Below are 19095 nucleotides of genomic sequence, written 5' to 3' on the forward strand. Positions count from 1 at the left end.
TAGCTGTTATCTTCTAATGATGTATGGATTTCATACTTTATATTTCTGTGTGTGCACAGGCCTCCTTCCTGTCTGACCAACCAGAACCCTACCTGCCCTTCCTGTCGCGTTTCTTGGAGACCCAGATGTTCGCCTCCTTCATTGACTGTAAGATCCTCTGTCATGACGATGAAGAGAAGGAGCACACGCTGAGGGTGTTTGACTCCCGTGTGGATAAGATTCGCATGCTGAATGTCCGCACGCCCACTTTGCGCACCTCCATGTACCAGAAATGCACCAACATCGAAGAAGCAGGTAAAGATAAAGACCAGTGCTGAAAATCCTTGAAAGCTTTGTGGACTTCAAAAAGATTAAAAAAAGGCTTTGGGGTGTTTTTTTGAACATGATTGGATTGCTTGGGATAACCACCTTTCATCCTGAGGTAAAACTCTGTGATTAGACTGTACTTTGAAAATGAATAGCTTCACCATAATATCCTGATTTAAGGGGGTAAAATCTAAATGTCTGTAATGTTAATTATGACCCTGTGTAAAGCCAAAACATTTCAATTTAAAGTTTTGAGGAATGTAATTAAAAACTCCTGTAAAACTAATTTACTTTGAAGAGCGAAGTGAGCGTTGTCGGGAGGTGACTTGATGGTGTGGACTTGTGACGGAGTCTGGGGTTTGCTCTGTGGAGTTAACTGCCTGGTGATTGCTGTCTCGTTTGCAGTGGACCTGTTTAAGAAGCGATATGAAAATGCCCAATTTGTCGCTCCTGGACCTCATGTCATAAGGCTGGAGAACAACAAGACAAACCATCGTAATATTTGTTCTCATTACCGCCGGCATCCGTGGGTGGCAGCTCCTTGAATGTGTGTGCAATGCATTATGTTAAGTTCACTCACAGAGGACAGATTCCTTCGGCCTTTATCGGCCTTTGTCCATTGTAGTCTAACATATATAACAAAATTATAAATTATAAAATATTATGCAAAAAACCGTTTGCTTTGGTGTCATTTTCACACCATATTCATATTACTATAAATTTACGATTCTTCTGTGAGATCCTCCGTGCATTACATACACATGTTTTACAATTCTTGGCACCTTCTCTGTTTTACAACTAAATCCACAATCATTGATCTCTATGACGCATGTAGGTGAATGGATGACGATGAATTCTTTTAATGATCTGTGAATAGCAGCTTCAGACCGTGTTTTCCTACTTAATTTTTAAAACTTTTTTCCCCACACATCTCACCATATTTGTTTTTGCACCACTCCGTGCACTATATGAAGTACTTAATATTGAGGTTTATTTTATCTCTCGCACCATGTTGGCACTTTCGTCAACACAGCCCCGCATGTGGGTGTGTTGTTAACCAGACATCAGAGAATCTCTGTCTAAAGCTGCATTCATAGAAGAAGGCTGGTTCCTTTGAAATAAAAGAGCGTCTATTCTGACGCTCCTCTTTCTGTCATTTCTTGGTTGGTTTTGTGGGAGTTTCAGAGGAAGTGGGTTTTTTTCTTCTTAACTTTCTTTCTTCTGCTGTCACTTGTCGCTCAGTCTAAAATGAAACGTTCTTAGTCATAGTCACCCTGATTTCTTGACATGATTTTGCTGATTTAGTAATGGGTTTTCTACATAAATAATAAAATTCTTATTTAAAAATCACAGTTATTCACTGTCAAGTCAGGATGTGACATAATCTATACTTCTTTTGTATGGACGGTGCAGATTTTCCTTTGTATGATTATTATGGGACTCTTTCACATGAGAACAACATATTCACCTGGTAAAACATGCAGAATTCCTTCCCCGAAAATCATACGTTACAGCTCTTTCTTTACCAGTCCTGAATGATTAGACACACACTTGTATAATTTGTGACTATATACAATCTCATAAATTGTAATCGTTGCTATTTCGATTTTGTCCTAATTCAAAGACATGTTGCCGTGGCAAGGACATTTATCACGCATGTCTTAACAATCAAAGCACTGCAATAATATTTAAAATGAACAACACAAAAATGATGGACGCATCCTGTAATCTCACTGCCAACGCGTGCACGTCTCCTCCACAGAGAAAGCCATCGAGATGAGAGTTGTGAAGATCGACCACACTGCCTTGCACCCCCACCTGCTGGACATGAAGATCGGACAGGGCCGCTACGAGCACGGTTTCTTCCCCCGACTGCAGTCTGACGTGCTCTCCAGTGGGCCCACCAGCAACAAGTGAATATTCCACATTATTATCATTCACTGTTTACATATACACCGATCAGCCACAACATTAAAACCGCTGACGGTAGAAGCTGATAACATGGACCATCATGTGACAATTCAATGTTCTGCTGAGAAACCGTTGGACCTGACATTCATGTGGATGTTCCTCACACATGTAGCACCCAACTAGACCAGGCCAGGCGCCCCCACCCCATAGCAATGACACTCCTTGATGGCAGCAGCCATCCCCAGCAGGATGACTTTCTCCATTCTCTGACCATTCTCTGATGAGTGAGGCACAATGAGAAGCACAAAGGAGCCCTACACAATATTAGGTCATAATGTTTAGCCTGATCGGTGTATATTTATAGTAAACCTTTGTTGCCTGGTTTGAATCTCTGCTTGACAACTGACAACCACATGTCTCTGTGAAGATCATCAAAGCTGTGTTGTTTTGTACCACAGATGGGCTAAAAGGAGCGCCCCGGCCCAGTGGAGGAGAAGGGATCGACAAAAGCAGCACGCTGAGCACCTTTATTTGGACAATGACCAGAGAGAGGTGAGGGGTCCCTGCAGTGTTTTCTTTTCTCAGCTCATTCATACAGACCGACTACCTGTGCTCAGTTGTCTTTGTTCATTTTGCATGACCTGTTCTCTGTTTGCTTTATTTTGACTTAGCTTTCACCATCTTGTCTGTTCTCTCACCCTTACTCACACATCTGCTCGCTGTCTTTTTTTCCTCTGTGTCTCTGCCTCTCTTGCACTCACGCTTGCACGCTCTCAGCATGTAGAGTGTTTGTTTCCGGAGCTGCAGCTCCTGCTGTTTCTTGACTACTACTGGCTCTCGCAGTCCTTCAAGCCCTGTCTAAAGTCGGTGACTGTGGATGTGGTATGTGTTGGTAGTCACACAGACCGCGTGACCTGTCCACGCATGTGGTCTTTACCTCCCTCCGCCTCTTTATCCTCCAGCAGCTGTTGCTTTCTAGGCCATGTCCTGTTTGGGATTTGGTGAGATGGAATAAACATGGAGTGATTTCAATTATTTTATAGATTTTTATTAAAATGTTAGATGTTAGTTGTTTTCTTATTTATTTATTTTTTATTTTGTAACATATTTAAGTTTGATTGGATGAAGACTGTTATTTATCATTTCAGATTATGTCAAACAACATCCATTACACTGATAGTTACTCTAGTATTTCCTCTATCTACTGTGAGTGAGCTTAACTTGGTGATTAGACAGGTGTAGTATCTAATGTTTAAATTGGTGACCTCCTCACTAGTGACATGATGATTTCTCTGACTGTTTTTTTTCCTATCTTATATCAGAAGTACATCCAGGAAGCCAGGAACTTGGGCACGACCATCAGGCAGCCCAAACTCTCCAACCTGTCACCTTCTGTCATCGCTCAGACTAACTGGAAATTTGTGGAAGGATTGCTGAAGGAGTGCAGGAACAAGGTTTGTGTATGACCATCCTCTAGGATAGTTATTATTTGTTTGTTTCATTTGACTAATGATAATCTACACACATACACGTGTACGTTTTGTGTGTTTTATGTAAAGAAAAACTACTGCAATGCAATAAATTTAACAGAACAAATGGGATTAGAAAGTTAAAGCAAACTCTTCTGTCCACATGTAGTTTTCAAATATTTGATATTGATTTTAATGCATAAATGTTTCTGTTGCGTTGGCAAAGAGCAGGTGTTTAAAAACTAAACATTATTTCCTGTTGAGGCTTACATTTGATTTTTGTCATAATTAATGAAAATCCGTAGATTGTAATATGAGTAACTGTAATCGGTTCATTGAAATAACAACAACTTTTATGAGTTACTTTTCCTGCTACACAACATAATTATCAAAACACAGCCAGGCTGTTCACAACCAAAGCACAAAATAGAATTATTAGTGTATTTGTGGTAGTGTTTTTGTTATAGTTTGTGTTTCTCTGCAGACAAAGCGTATGCTGGTAGAGAAGATGGGTCGGGAGGCTGTGGAGCTGGGTCATGGAGAGGTCAGCATCACCGGTGTGGAGGAGAACACCCTGATCGCGAGTCTCTGTGACCTCCTGGAGAGAATCTGGAGCCACGGGCTGCAGGTTAAACAGGTCAGGAAAAACCGATTCCAGGCACAGTGCACCCCATTGATCCCCAACTCCTGACTGGTTTACAGATCTCTCAGAGCAAGTGATGGCTAAAGTGTGACTTTTGTCTTTCAGGGTAAATCTGCCCTGTGGTCCCACCTGCTGCACTACCAGGACAGTAAAGAGAAGACTCCAGGCAGTCTGGGACCTCCAGGTAAGTGCTGAAATCACTTCACCTGATAAAAACAAATCGATCCTCAGACTGCTTTTGCCTCAATTGCGCTTCCTTTATTTTGTGCCAGGTTTCATTCATGACACCGAGAGACGTAAATCTGACGGCGGTGGCTCTGCCATGCCGCCTCTAAAAGTCTCCCTGATCCAGGACATGAGGTGAGGAACAGTACAGTGTAGAGTGAGGAAGTCCAAACACAATAAAATGTATTTACATCAGCCATTGTACCGAAATAACTTTTACATCCAGTGTCGATCAGCTGCTGCCATCGGATATGTTAGAATAATACTGCCCCCCTGTGGTCGTACATGAAACAAAATCTACTTGGATCATTATTGGTATATAGATCCTTAGGGTATGACTGTGAGTAATAAAAATTCACCAAGTCTTACATAAAACCGTCTGATTTTAATATGAGTTACCTTCGCCATACGTAAAACAATTAAATAGAGAGCAACAAAAAAATGTATTTTCTCTCAGACAAACGTTAAATTGTGAGTTTTCTTCAAGTTTTAGTTCTGTGACTAAAAAATTTGAATGCGCCAGTACTGTTCTGTACAGCAAATACATTACATGTTCTGAAATACAAAAGATGTTTCACTGTTTATTACTTATGCAGAATATATCAGAACCTATTGTAAGCCCGACACTAACAGTTTTCCAGAGTGACGATCCAGATTTGGCAAGTCTGAGATTCTTGGGATTCTGGGATTCTTGAGATTCCATAGTGGTACTGTTGTTACGGAAAAAGCTCTGACCACTTTTAAAGTATTTTTCAGCATCTTCATTAAATACTAGACGACCTAAAACTGCAAATGCGGCACAAGAGACAGGAGCATAACTCACTTCAGTGGCATGAGGTCAACCTGATGCCCCAGTATTCCCCAAACATTTTACTCTACTATATTTTTATTCAAAGACACTATCAATGACAACTTTTGTTGGCGCAGGAGAGCGTTACCTACTATTTGCTACCAGTTCGAATGCAGGAGGGCTTGTGTTGTGTGAAGAAGACACAGCATGAGTTTGTGTAACTGCGTGTTACTTCCAGCCTAATAAACAGACCCCCCGCCAGTCTGACTGAGAGAAGAAGAGGAGGTCAACCGAGGCCACGAACACACAGCCCCACTCTGGAGCGATGACAAACGTCTGACGGCACGAACGCACTCTGTCACATAACCATCAGCCTCCAGTAATTTATTTTAATAATTGATAATGTAGCTTTAACTGGCAGATAGTGCGATAATATAATTTGTCATATTTTAAAGCTCATTAGATGTGATGGCGATGACTCCGGCGGATTCAGTAATAGTAGATGTTTGCCAGTGTTGCCATGGAGATAACAGGCAGAGAAAACTGGGTTACTTGTTTTAAGTGAGGGTGGATGCAGGGAGCGGGGACGGAGGGGGGAGGAGGAGATGTGGAGCGCGTATGGCACAGGTGGAGTGGAAGGGAATGTGTCTGGACATGAGAGACATGATAGTAGCTTGGAGCGATGACATGGGACCGACTGGGACACTCAGGGAGTCGGCCCTGGTGAGAAGGACACTGCACAGAGGCAAACCAAGACTTCTCTCAACAAATACACTAGTGCTGCTCTCAGGCAGTGTAAGCTTTTGTCTTCAAGTTCGGCATTGTTAACTGATTCATGTTTTCAGTAATTTGTTAAGCAAAAGTAAGAGATATTTAGTATTTGGGGCTGCTTTATCGCTTTGTAAATTAATTTTTTTTTTTTTTTTTTTATGAATCTGGCTTTTTGAAGATGCCATTTTGGATGTGTTTTAATGACCGGTATCAGTTAAGTTGCACATGTAATGAAGTTGTACACTGATCAGCCATGACGTTTATATGTGTAAGTCCCCTTTTTTAGTCCAGTTCTGATACTCTCATGACCTACTCTCATTTTTGGGTGTTTTCTGCAGTGGACGGGGATCACCAAGAATACTCTGACTGGTCTGTGCAATGTAACCTAGTTCTGTAGCCATCAACATTTGGCCTTTGTCAAAATCAAATCCTTACACATCTGTCCTGCTTACCAGACCAGTGCTAATCAGTGTTATTTACTTCACCTCTCAGCAGCCATAATGTTATGGCTGTTGTTTGTATAGGCCCGTTTCATGATGATAAGGAAACTGTTCAGATTTTTTCTTGTGTGAAATTAGTTCCTCTCTGAACCTGTCGTTTCATTTGCAGGCACATTCAGAACATTAGTGAGATCAAGACGGACGTGGGCAAGGCTAGGGCCTGGGTCCGCCTCTCTATGGAGAAGAAACTACTTTCCAGACACCTGAAGCAGCTGCTTTCTGACCACGAGCTGACAAAGTAAGCACATCTGCACTCTCTGTATGCTTCTGTTATTTATTTAGTTATTTATTTATTTAGTATTTATCAGAAAGAGGCTGAAGAGATGCCTCTCATTTGTTCCTATCTTGACCTGATTTCTTTCTTTCTTTATTTTTTGTGGAGGAATCTTTATCTCCTATAAAAAGAAGATGACCTTGCCATTTATAATACATTAACCCTTTCAAAATTGCAGAACACCATACTGTAGTCGCCTGCTGCATAAATTATTCACAGCCTTCTTCATAATTGATATCTGAGTGGTGAATTGGGTCAAGGGGAGTTTCTGTTTGTGTTCATGACCTTAGTGTCATTTGTTCTTCCTAATGCTACACATTTTTTTCCTTTACTGCTCTTCACTAAAATAAAAATGAATAATCATTTATTTTCGTGGCTCCAAATGTTAACATTTACTTTTCTCAAACAATCCTGTCAGAAAACTGTACAAGCGCTACGCCTTCCTGCGCTGTGACGATGAGAAGGAGCAGTTTCTTTATCACCTCCTGTCCTTCAATGCTGTGGATTACTTCTGCTTCACCAACGTCTTCACCACCATCAGTGAGTGCCGTGTTGATGCCAAACTCACGAACTACCTCTTTTCGTTTTGACTGATCAGGTTTCAGTGTGTAACATGTCTGTTCTCTCTGTCTCTCAGTGATCCCGTACCATGTGGTGGTTGTTCCCAGTAAGAAGCTGGGTGGCTCCATGTTCACCGCCAACCCCTGGGTGTGTGTTTCTGGTGAACTGGCGGAGACCGGAGTCCTGCAGGTCCCCAGAAATACTCTGGAGATCACTTTTGAGGTTTGTATTGATTCTGAGATAAAGGACAAGTCCACTGTTTTATTACTCTGGTCTCTGATCATCAAATAAAGTGCTGTGAACACAGAATATGACTAGACTGCTACACTGCTTTTAATATAACTGTGTCACAATTTTTTAAAGTCTGTTTTTCCTCCAGTTTTATGCCCATAAATACACTAATTGCATATTGGATGTAAAATTCTTGTCAGGTCATTAGGTACACTAATAGTCGTGCACTAAAATCTTCATGAAGGATGTGCTATTCAGAATTTATTTTAAACAATTAGAGAGCTGTTGATTCATTTTGGAGGACATGCTTTGTAGTATTATTGAATCGCTTTGTGTTGCTCCTGTTTGACACATGCTTCTATTTGACAACTCCGTTTTAGTCAGTGGGCTAGGGTGAATAACAAAAAACACTTCAGTGTAGGATAAGTGGTGGAAAAGTGTTTTCAGACGCCCCATGCAAGTCTGTGGTGGATTATCAAAAGGTCTGTTTCAAAGAGTAAACCATAGAATTTAGAAGAATTAATAGTATTAATTCAAAAAGAATGGGAGAAGATTACCGCTCAACATTGTGAAAGGCTTGTGAGGAAAATGTCATAAATATTAATTTGATGACGTGATGGTTGATTTAGTTTTTGCTCAGCTTTGAACACATTGTCTGTTATTTGTTGACTTTGATACCAACAATGTTGAGAACTGACATATTGAAACAGTCAAGAATTAACTTTTTTCTTGTTAACAGTAAACAAAATAAATATAATTTGTATTTGTCTGTCTAATGCAGCCACACCTTTTGAAACACAAAAAAAGATTTTTCCACAGATATTTCATGATAATATTTGAGATTGTGTAAAATTTTAAGGTTGTTCTACCACTGTATGTTAACGAACAGTTAGCCTTCTGTTGACGTAATTTATTAACCTCACTCTCACTTTTAATCTGCTAGTCACACTGAAATAAAGACACAGGGCTCAGATGTCCATTATCTGTTGTCCAGATATCCTCTGGCTTCAATGTTTATCTGTTTTCATAGTCACAAGACTATGACTCCCCATATCAACAGTTTATACAAACGATGAAACAGAGATTCTTTTTTAAAAATGACCTAATGTCTTGTATCTTGAATGTAACCTTTGGTTTGACATTTTCTTTCCTCAGTGCCAGAACCTGGGCAAACTCACCACAGTGCAGATGGGTCACGATAACACGGGGCTCTACGCAAAGTGGCTCGTGGAGTGTGTTGTAGTCCGCAACGAGATCACGGGGCACACATACAAGTAAGAAAATCTCATGAAGGGAGTGTACTTAATATATATTTGATCAGATCATTGTCAAAAGGTGACCTTGATGTGTTTGTGGGACAGGTTTCCGTGTGGCCGGTGGCTGGGAAAGGGCGTGGATGACGGTAGTCTGGAGAGGATCCTGGTGGGAGAGCTGATGACCCCCAGCTCGGAGAACGATGAAAGGATGTGCCGCACGCCCCCGATGCAGCAGTCTCCTGGGATGATGAGGAGATTTGTTACCATCTCACCAAACAGCAAACCAAGTACGTTAATTTAAACTGTTATTTTAGAAGCATGTCCGACACTGATGCTTGAAGCTTTTTTTGGATACATGCTCCGATAAATAAAGAAGAAATGCATAAACGGGAAAATATAATGACAAATAGATCAAATCTGTATGGGATTTTTCTCCTTTTCTCCCTGTTTGTGGTGTCTCACCACGTCTTTGTCATCCAGAGCTAAATACAGGTCAGATCCAGGAGGGAGTGGGCGAGGCTATCAACGGGATTGTGAAGCACTTCCACAAGCCGGAGAAGGAGGTGAGAGAAGGCAGTCTAGACAGGCCTGAACATGTAGTTCTATTATTCATCACAAATGAAGAAAAGCATCCGTCTGCTCTGGTGGCCCCCAAACCTCTAAGTAACTGCAGGCGCTGTGGTCCAATTCAAAATAAAGAAGAATTAAGGCTGATGTTTGGAAACTGACCTCGTTGTTGATCACTGTTCATAAGATGATGCATGTTACTTTAGATTTTCTATAGGGATTAATACAAGACACTGATAGTTGTTTGATACTGAGGTATATGTTGTGATAACTGCATCTCAAAGGAGACCGCTATTAAAGATTAGCGTAACTTAACTTTTGTTTATAGGCTTTAAGAGTCATCCACTGTAGATGAATTACAAAGGATTTTACAGGGGAACTCCCTGCACTTGTGCTCCACCTCTTTAAAGTGCTCAAAGACCAGTGAAGGGAGGCTCCAACGAACAAAAATGTTTCTGAAACCCAAACGTGCTTTGTATTCTTTTGGGTGTGTATGTGTGTGTGTGTTACTATTTATCCACATTTCTGTCATGTCACACAGCCAAACCTTTAAACATTTCCCTCTCCTCATAATGATCTAAAGGTCATATTTAAATTGAAGTTTACTTTCAATGTTTTCAACTTTTCTAACTGTGACCTGTGAGAGGGCTGCTCTGACAGTGCAGAACTTCAGAACTTATCTGCAAGATATTTAGTGTTTTAATGGAATATTTGGACCTGAAATCGTCATTCGTGAGAGAGCAACAGCCTTTAGTTTAGCATCTCTGACTACGTCCATATATTGCTCTCCACAGAGAGGCAGTCTGACGCTTCTACTCTGCGGGGAGTACGGCCTCGTCTGGGCTCTGGAGCAAGTTTTCCAGCACGGTTTCAAATCACCCCGACTCTTTAAGAACGTTTTCATCTGGGACTTCTTGGGTAAGAATTTCTGCTCAGTCATACACCCCCTACACATGAAGGGTGAGCAGTGAAAACTTTCTATCTTCATGAACAGCTGTAGCTATGATTAGTTTACTCTGAATGGTTTCATATTTTCCTGGTTTAAAAAAAAAACATCAATACACCCATTAAGACCTTTTCCGGCAACGCGATCCATTTCATGATCAATTCATCCATACGGCTGGACTATAGAGAATTGTATTTCGATCCTATTGAATTCTCTCTTCTTAAAGAGGGAAACAACAACTAAACCGTTCCTATTTCACCTGAGGAAGTTCATGTGGTAGGATTAAAACCTCCAGGAGCAACAATGACGTCAAACATCATGTCAGGATTTATTTTTCCAATCAGTGCAAACCTTTTTACAATCGCCTGTCAAGGCTGGTTTGTCAGTCAGATTTTTGATGAATTATCCTATGGTTTTGTGACTAATTGATAACTAATTTCCCTTTTGATTACCTTTAACAGAAAAGGCCCAGGTGTACTTTGAAAGTGCAGAGCAGCGGGAGGTGACTCCAGATGAAAACTGGCAGACCAGAGTGCGTCACTTCTGCCGCTTCATGCGCGCCATCAACAACACATCCAGAAACATTGGCAAAGACGGGAAGTTCCAGATGCTCGTTTGTCTAGGCGCAAGGTAGGCCTCAAAATAAAAGATAAGATGTATGTAGGATACAGAGTGGATGTAGTTAAAGTCCAGGTTGTAACACGTGATATAAATCAGTGGTTCCTGTTGTGCTCTCTTTAGATAAGACACTGAGTCAATTTCAGCTGTGGCTCTGTATCTGAACCTTCATGGTGACCTTCAATGAGTCAAGTTAAAAGTATTTCTATTTTGAGGAGTCTTTTGTTCCTCCCTGATAAAGTGTGTATGCATCTCCAAACCTTTCCAATGAGGTGACAAACAAATGTAATTTTGTTTTTCTTTTTTATTTATCTTGTACAAAATGTTTCTACTGAAGCTTATAATAGCTGGCAAAGTAGAGGTTTTAGAACGTTTACAGGTGGAATGCTAAAAAACTGAGTTGTTGTTCCAGCTTTTTCCAGCATATTTGGAAGATATCACCTTGAGTTTTTACTATTATGTTGTAGAGACAAAACAGGACACATTAATCTTTAATGAAAATAACAAGAGTGTAATGTGGTTTGCTTTTTTTCCTGCCACACTATTAAGTTAGTACTGGGAAATTCTCTTTTGACTACATATGTGTCTGTGTCTTCTTCTTTCAGGGACCATTTGCTACATCACTGGATCGCTCTGCTCGCAGATTGCCCAATCACTGCTCAGATGTATGAGGACAGCGCACTGATTAAGGACCGTTCGTTGGTAAACTCCCTGATCAGAGTACTGCAGACTCTGCAGGAGTTCAACATCACCCTGGAGGCTTCACTTGTAAAAGGTGTTGGTATTTAAAACGATTTCCCATCAGTTTCACCAGGACACTCACCAGGGACGACTAAAAAGAATAACCTTTTATATGCAGGAACAGACTTGAACAAAGGACACTTTTCTGGCTTATATTAAAGCTACTGTTACATTTGCCATATATCAAGTGCAATGAGCCTTTCAAAATATGTTGTTATTTTTATCCTCAACGGTGTTTCCATTAGATGTTAAAAATATGTTTTCTATTATAAACCATGATTTTCACATTATTGACGATGACCTACTTGTGCTATAATGTTTTACTGAAAGCTAAATATTTTCATTGTTATTGTGAACTGCTGACAATGGCTATATTTAAGGAAGAGTGAGGATCAAAACTGTTAATATATTTTCAGAGAATAACAGTATTATTTTGTTAAATCAGTCAAGTTGCTTGCTCTGTTGTCAACTCTGATTACAATGTCATAATGCAGAGCTTAAAGCAAATGATGTAGAAGTATGCTTTATAAGTATGTGTATGACAGGGAGGTTTGTAAAGTGGAAGATGATTCACTCACATAGGAATAAAGACGGTTGTTACATTTGGGCCTTACTTTACAAACGTATGCAAATCTTTTAAATGGAATACCTTTAGTGGAGAAAATGATCCTGGTTGCATGATAATAGGACTGTGTGGATTCTATATTCTGTTGGATAAAGGAAAATACCCCAAGTTTTGTGTTCTAGACACAGGTCACAAGATGCTTTACCCAGCTTTGCAAAGTGGATCACGACGAGAGCCTTCATGTAAATACCTCTGACTAGCCCTTTCCTCTACCATCATCCAAACCCTTACACTACATCTCCCTTCTTCCCTGAACAAAAACAATGTGATTAAAAAATGAGTAGACTCCTTGCGATGAAGGTTGGTCCCTTGCTTCCCATGTAAGGAGCAAAACTGACATCGTTCTCTCCCCTTCTGATTTTATCATCATGGTTACTTGCTATGCAATATCCACAAGAGAAAATTCTGCTCCCCTCAAACCCCACATCGGGGTGTTTTCAGATATTACCGAGTCCTCCTCCGTCAAATAGGTTGGACTTTACTGTGCAGGACAAAAGATTTGATATGTGATGGACTTCTTTTCTGTGCCAATAATGTCTGGAATGACTGTGTTGTACTCATCTGTGTACAACTCACACTTGAGCATCTTGGGAGATATATATTTTTGTTTTCCAACAAGGTTGTACATTTACTGACATAGCTGTGTAATGTAGTGTTTACTAAGTGAGCAACGATGTACAGTGTAAAAATATATTACGAATAAAGCATCTGTTATGCGTTCAAGTGGATTTAATTGAGTCCTTCTTTTGTCATTTATATTGTCTCAAGACGGTGCTTCTCAGCTACCAAAATGTAGTTCATTTAAAGAATAAACTAGTTCTCACTTCTTAAATGTAAATATTTGTGGCTTTATTTGTTTCACTAATGGTAAGTACATGGTTTCTGGGCAAAAAATATATGTATGCATATGCATGTTGGGAAATAACGATTTTTTTAGTATCTAAAGCTTTCTAGAACATTGATTCCTTAAATTAACGTACAGATACATTGTTAATGAAAATAATTCGTGAGAAAATAAAGTTTTATATATGTGTATTCTCCGCTCAATGCGCTTTGTCGGCCGAGGAAATGTAAACAAAGTCTTTCGCGCCATGTCAAATGGCTGTTTTCTTTAAAGCCGTTGCCCAGGTGCTTTATGGGATTTTGAGTTTCCAAGTAAGCCCTCAACAACTGCCGGCACGCAGCAGTCTCCAGTCCGCTCACTACATCTCCCATCATTCATGCCGTGTAAACAGTATGTGAGGATGACGGCGATTGGTTGAATCCAGGTTCAAACCCAACGGCTGCGCTCCTTATATGGTCATTGTACGTACAGCCCTTTCATTGCGGCTTCCTATGATAATGATATACTAATGTCCAGCTGTATGCAGTAGTAGTAAGAGCATGCGCAGTAGGCGAAAAGAACACGGCGAAGATTCAAAGTTTTTGTTCAGTAAGTGCACTGTTATTTATCTTTCACTCAAACTATATTTATGTGATTTCACTGTTTGTCCTGTGCGCGTAGACTGGTTGTAATGCTGTGTAGTTGTAACCTGGCGTATGTGTTTCCAGTTGTAGTGAGCGTAATGTACAAAGACTTCGCCGACAATGGGATAACGTGGAAGTGAACGAGAGCGTGGCGTGGTAATGGTAGCGGAGTCGGTTAGCTAGCGTGCTAACGGCTAACAACAATAAGCCATATTTGGCGCTCTAGCGGGCAAAAGTTTGAATTTAAAGGGAAGGCTGTGACTATCGCAACTTTTTGTGTTTAATTAAAATTTTAACAGCATGTATTAATTGTTCAAAGACGATACGCATCTGTTACTAAGACACGAGTAATTCAACGAATAGCCGGGTAGCTTTTTGTTTCTTGACTTCAGAAAGCCTTGCTGCCCGCTTTTTGTTTCGGATTTCCCCCGCAAGCAAATCCACGGCTAGACATAGTCTAATAGCAAATATTTTAACGGTACCCGTGTTTGCGAAGTTAGAAAATGTCCCCTTTGTGCACCGGAATTCAGAAAAATAACGTTGACACCAATTGCTGATAGTAAAACGGCACTTCTGTTGTGGGTGTAACTGTGATTGTCCCCACGTTTAACCGTAAGTTACCGAGCGTTTGAAACTTTAAGATGGAGAAGCATGACCTAAATTGATAGATCCTTAACGTTAAGTCTTGTTTGTTTCTCAGCACTACCGTACACATTCGGTTATAATATTTTTGTAATGTCGGTTTTGTGTCCGCGCTTTGGTTTTAAATTCCTTAAGACACTAATCGTTTTATCCACATTTCGTAAGCTTAGTAGACGTTTTCACTTAGTTTATTCAGTGCACTGATATCTAAAAGTAGTAGTAGTAATATATTTGTGTATTTAAACGCTTTGGTTAATATCTGTATATGTGTGCGTGCAGGGACCGCCCCCTTAAACAGTAGAAAGCTCAACTGTCTGCACACATCCATGCTCTGTTATTATAGGGGACTGGGACAAATGCCGACCGTGTGTTTTTACATTTTCAGGTTTTTTTGCCATAACACTGACCAAATACAGAGACTATGTTTGGATTTCACAAGTCAAAGATCTACCGGAGTAACGACGGCTGTTGCATTTGCAAGACCAAGTCGTCCAGCTCACGCTTCACAGACAGCAGTCGATATGAGGAGACGTTCAGGCTGTGTTTTGGGTAAAAAGCTCCCATTCATTCATAGTGCGCAGTTGCATTTGTATTACTGTTTTGCGTTGCTGTGCTAGTTTACAAATGAGATTATATCCACACTTTTCAATTAATTTGTTCAGGCTCTCAGAGGAACGTGTTGGGGACATTTGTAATGCCTGTGTGTTGCTGGTAAAGAGGTGGAAGAAACTGCCTAATGGCTCCAAGAAGAACTGGAACCACGTAAGTGGTGTCTACTTCCATATTTCTCGGTGTACCAAAGCTTTAAATGCGTTTACTGATGTGTTTCATGCAACTTGTCTCAGGTGGTTGATGCCAGAGCTGGCCCAGGCTTAAAGGTGACAAAACCTAAGAAGATCAAGAACAGTGATGGGAAGAAGAAAAGCAAGCTAAAGAAGCTGCACAAGTTAAAGAGACAAAGTAAGTTGTTTAGAAGTATCTCTTTTGTGTTATAAATACATTTATATTTAGACATGACTTTGAGCGAGATTGTGAAGGACGCACTGAGTTTTGATATTGAGTTTACACAGACGCCCGCAGTTGCACTTTGTGCCAGTTTTGGTTTGCTTTTACATCTCCGCCTTCACCTACTGCCTGACATCAAAAACGATTGTTTAGCAGCATCTTGTGGCTCTTTGTGCTAGGACACACTGTAACTGTAGGTTAGGGTTTACATTAGAGCCAACATTCAACAGTGTTCAGCTAGACAACACAGATTAACATCTTATATTGCTTATCTTATCTTGCACTTGGAACCTTGAATTGTAATGATTAACAAATAATTCTGCGGCTGATTTTCTGTAAACTGTCTAACAAATGAAATAGCTGATTTGTCGAGCTTCATTTATTCGTTTGAAGTGATGATGAAATTTGATATTTGTCATCCTGACCCTGGTCTACACTGTTCTTTGACTTTATGCTATTTTTTCCATAATGAGTCTAGATTAGGATGTGGTTTAACTGTGTCATGCTGGTGTTTAACTGTTTCCTTTTTTTTTTTTCTTCTTTGCAGACTCCGATGCCCACAGCACGACCTCCAGTGTGTCTCCTGCTCAGTCTCCCAGTTACAGCAACCAGTCAGATGATGGCTCAGACATCGAGTCCAAACAAAGACGCTCAACTCCCTCCATTTTCTCCTTCTTGGACCGTTCCTACTGGAAAAGGCAAGCTACAGTGTCTAACTTCTGAACAGATCCTGTTAAACAATATTTTTTTAATATTATTAATAACTCTTAAAACACAATTAATTCTCGTATTGCGTGTTTCGTTCTAGGCAAAAGGTGTGTTGCGGGATTGTCTACAAGGGTCGATTTGGAGAGGTGATCATTGATCCCCGACTTTTCAAACCCTGCTGCAGTTCCAAAAAACAGAAGACACTGACGTCCACACAAGTGGCCACACACTTGCCGGACACACTCCCTCCACAACTCCCAGAGGACATAAAAGAAACCTGGTGAATGCTTTTGTTGACTCTCTCTGTAGGGCTATCCATGGCATCCTCCTGGATTTGTCTCCAGTGGCAGACTTCTCATTTCCACTCTCCCCCTATTAGATCAGTTAGTTAGATGTTTCTTTGCTATGTTATGTTCCTTTTTATATGGGTATTTTTTTTAACTTTTGTATAGAGTTGATTTTCTTTTTTCTTTTTTTTCTTTTTTTTTATACAAAGCAAAAAGGAAAAAAAAATATTGGGCATTAGTATTATTTATAGGATGAGGAGACAATTTTTGTTTTAAGCTCCATTTGTGATTCTGAATTGTTATTTTTGTACTAAGTCATCGTTTTTTGTAAATATTTTTGTCACTTTTTCATACATATCAGGACTGTTCTGTGTTTTTCCTAATTTGTCAAAATGTAATTGTGCATACGAAAGACACCAGCTATTTCTTAATGCCAGCTTTTTTCTGTGTTGGAGTGGCTCTTCAACATGTTGCTGCAATGTTTTGTCCTATGTGTTTGCTCCATATGTACAAATGAGTGAGTCTGTTTTGATTTTTAGTGCACAAATGGCTTGTACTGACACCAGGGATCAATAGTACAACTGTCCTCTATGAATTTAATGATCTTTTAATGTGTGTGTATATAGATGCATTCCCTCAAACATGTACACAGCTTAAGCATGCCACACATTTGAAACACTCCTTTTTAATTTGTTCAGTGTGCGCACATTGACTCAGATTAGGTTAGACCATGCATGCAGTATATCCCTCTGCCTTTTGAAATGACAAAAGTAATTTATTTTTTTTTCTTTTGTACAAACTCCAGTGAGGTGACAACGCATGTTGTCAAGCAAATGTTTTTAAAAATGGGTTTTGTAAATACAGCATTTTTGGCTCTTGATACATGCAAGCCTTTTTAAATTATGGGAATGGGAAACCACTACATCCGTTTAAAAAATGTTTGGGTCTGAAAGGTGCTGAAAACATGTGCACTGGTCCAGTTTTATCACATTTTCACACCTCGTTTTATCAGACACATTTCTCTAAAGGTATGCATTGCATATGTCCTGCACAGAAATGTGTAAACTGCAGGGACAAGTAGAAGGTGCAGCATTGGTCAGCTGAAATATTTCCTCCGTTTCAGTTGTCATACAGAAAACACATATGTTTTGCTTTAAAATTACTAATTTTTAGCCAGAGAAATGCTCTTAGAGAAATGTGTTGATAATTTTCATTGCTGCGACTGTCAAAGTTCAAACTATGCAGACGTTTTGAATGTGATTAATGCTCTGGGTCTGTCTATCACTTTTGCTATTCTAGTGTTAAAGTGATGGATCCTTATTCAACCAAATTGGCTTGTAAAAGCATCCATTATTTCAGCAATAATGTTACATTTCCATAATCATAAGTCATTGTGTCATGTATGTCATATTCAAATAATGCACAGGTTGCACACTTTTTGCCATGGTGCATACTGTATCAAATTAATACTGCAGTGACAACGGTTGTTTTTCTATTTTATACATTTTTGTAACCAACCTAAAACTAAATGAGTTGACAGGCAATTCTCTGTAAAGTTGCTTAATATATAAACTCTTTTTCTGCGGCAGGGTAGCTAAATGCTGAACGCATTTATGATTCTTACTAAAAGGAAAAATGCTGCTTCCTTTTAAGCTGGAAAATAAGCTCATTTTTGTTTTGTCCTTAGGGAGTTGCCATATTATTTTGCGAGGTACATTTTGGGATGTGAAATGTGCCTTAATGAACATGATCTTTCCATTATGATTCTTGTAATTTATATTTATTTATTACAAAACATTTTTTTAACTAAAATTTTGAGATAACTGGTGTAGAACCTTCCAGAAAGTCTTTTTTTATTTTGTGCACTTCCTTTGAACATGCAATGTATTGATTTTTTTATGCCTTTTTGTATACTGTAACAAAGTAGATCGTACAATAAAGAAAAAAAAATAAAATTGAAGCTCAGACTGCCTGTGATTTCTATCTCAACCAGTAGGTGGTGGAAACGAGCTGCAGAGACACGGTTGCATAGTCTAGATTGAACATGTGGAAGAGGTTTTGTATTTTTTTTCTGCCTGCTCTATTGAGCTTGTTAACAGGAATTAAACATTTAATTGAATGAACGTTTGGATTCGTGGGTGGCTCCGACTGAAGCGAACATCTCTGAAGACTTCGGGACGCACCCGATTGTGAAAGGGACCGCAGTAGGTATTCCCACTTAAACTGGGGCTATGTTTAACTCACACAATGTGATGCCGTTTTAATTTAAAATAAATTATTTCATTTCACACCTCGCACAAAAAGAGAAGAGCGGCCTTCTTTGGGCATTAACGACAGCTGGCTAACATTAGCCAGGTTAGTTGAAATTTAGACCTGGGATATTAGGGAAATTGTGTGTTGCCTAGCAACCTAACTAACGGTGCTCTCTCCACACGAGCCAGTTAGCTTAGAGGTTGCTCAGCTAAACAGTTGTTATTGAGATTGATCGCTCCTGCGCTACTGTATTGCATTTTCTTTTTTAATCACAGAACTGTGTCTTACTCGAAATTAGA

At 39.7% G+C, this 19095-nt stretch overlaps 2 protein-coding genes across 6 annotated transcripts in view; both read left to right on the forward strand.

Moving 5' to 3' along the window:
- The window catches only part of dennd5a (DENN/MADD domain containing 5A), a 30779-nt gene extending 17617 nt beyond the window's left edge, over window positions 1-13162 (forward strand). For 2 of the 4 annotated variants that reach the window (XM_047580137.1, XM_047580138.1), the window contains 17 exons: window positions 60-294; window positions 712-801; window positions 2069-2219; window positions 2676-2769; window positions 3540-3671; window positions 4171-4323; window positions 4435-4513; window positions 4602-4689; window positions 6725-6853; window positions 7308-7429; window positions 7527-7672; window positions 8837-8955; window positions 9043-9224; window positions 9418-9500; window positions 10299-10422; window positions 10912-11080; window positions 11674-13162. In XM_047580137.1, the coding sequence (XP_047436093.1) occupies window positions 60-294; window positions 712-801; window positions 2069-2219; window positions 2676-2769; window positions 3540-3671; window positions 4171-4323; window positions 4435-4513; window positions 4602-4689; window positions 6725-6853; window positions 7308-7429; window positions 7527-7672; window positions 8837-8955; window positions 9043-9224; window positions 9418-9500; window positions 10299-10422; window positions 10912-11080; window positions 11674-11857 (2280 nt within the window). In that variant the 3' untranslated portion in view covers window positions 11858-13162. The remainder of the gene's footprint in view (window positions 1-59; window positions 295-711; window positions 802-2068; window positions 2220-2675; window positions 2770-3539; window positions 3672-4170; window positions 4324-4434; window positions 4514-4601; window positions 4690-6724; window positions 6854-7307; window positions 7430-7526; window positions 7673-8836; window positions 8956-9042; window positions 9225-9417; window positions 9501-10298; window positions 10423-10911; window positions 11081-11673) is intronic. The other 2 variants (XM_047580139.1, XM_047580140.1) reach the window with 1 other exon arrangement.
- A 586-nt stretch (window positions 13163-13748) lies between these two features.
- On the forward strand, window positions 13749-18503 carry sinhcafl (SIN3-HDAC complex associated factor, like). Of its 2 annotated transcripts, none has more exons than XM_047581562.1 (6): window positions 13749-13866; window positions 14929-15092; window positions 15206-15305; window positions 15389-15503; window positions 16096-16246; window positions 16357-18503. In XM_047581562.1, exons 2-6 carry the CDS (start codon window positions 14965-14967, stop codon window positions 16538-16540), a joined length of 678 nt encoding a protein of 225 aa, XP_047437518.1. In that variant the 5' UTR covers window positions 13749-13866; window positions 14929-14964; the 3' UTR covers window positions 16541-18503. The 2 variants fall into 2 exon arrangements, with proteins under 2 accessions (XP_047437518.1, XP_047437517.1); XM_047581561.1 differs by lacking the exon at window positions 13749-13866 and adding an exon at window positions 13917-14513.
- Window positions 18504-19095: the final 592 nt, after the last annotated feature.

The sequence above is a fragment of the Mugil cephalus genome, chromosome 3 (assembly GCF_022458985.1).
Source record: "Mugil cephalus isolate CIBA_MC_2020 chromosome 3, CIBA_Mcephalus_1.1, whole genome shotgun sequence".
Lineage (NCBI taxonomy): Eukaryota > Metazoa > Chordata > Actinopteri > Mugiliformes > Mugilidae > Mugil > Mugil cephalus.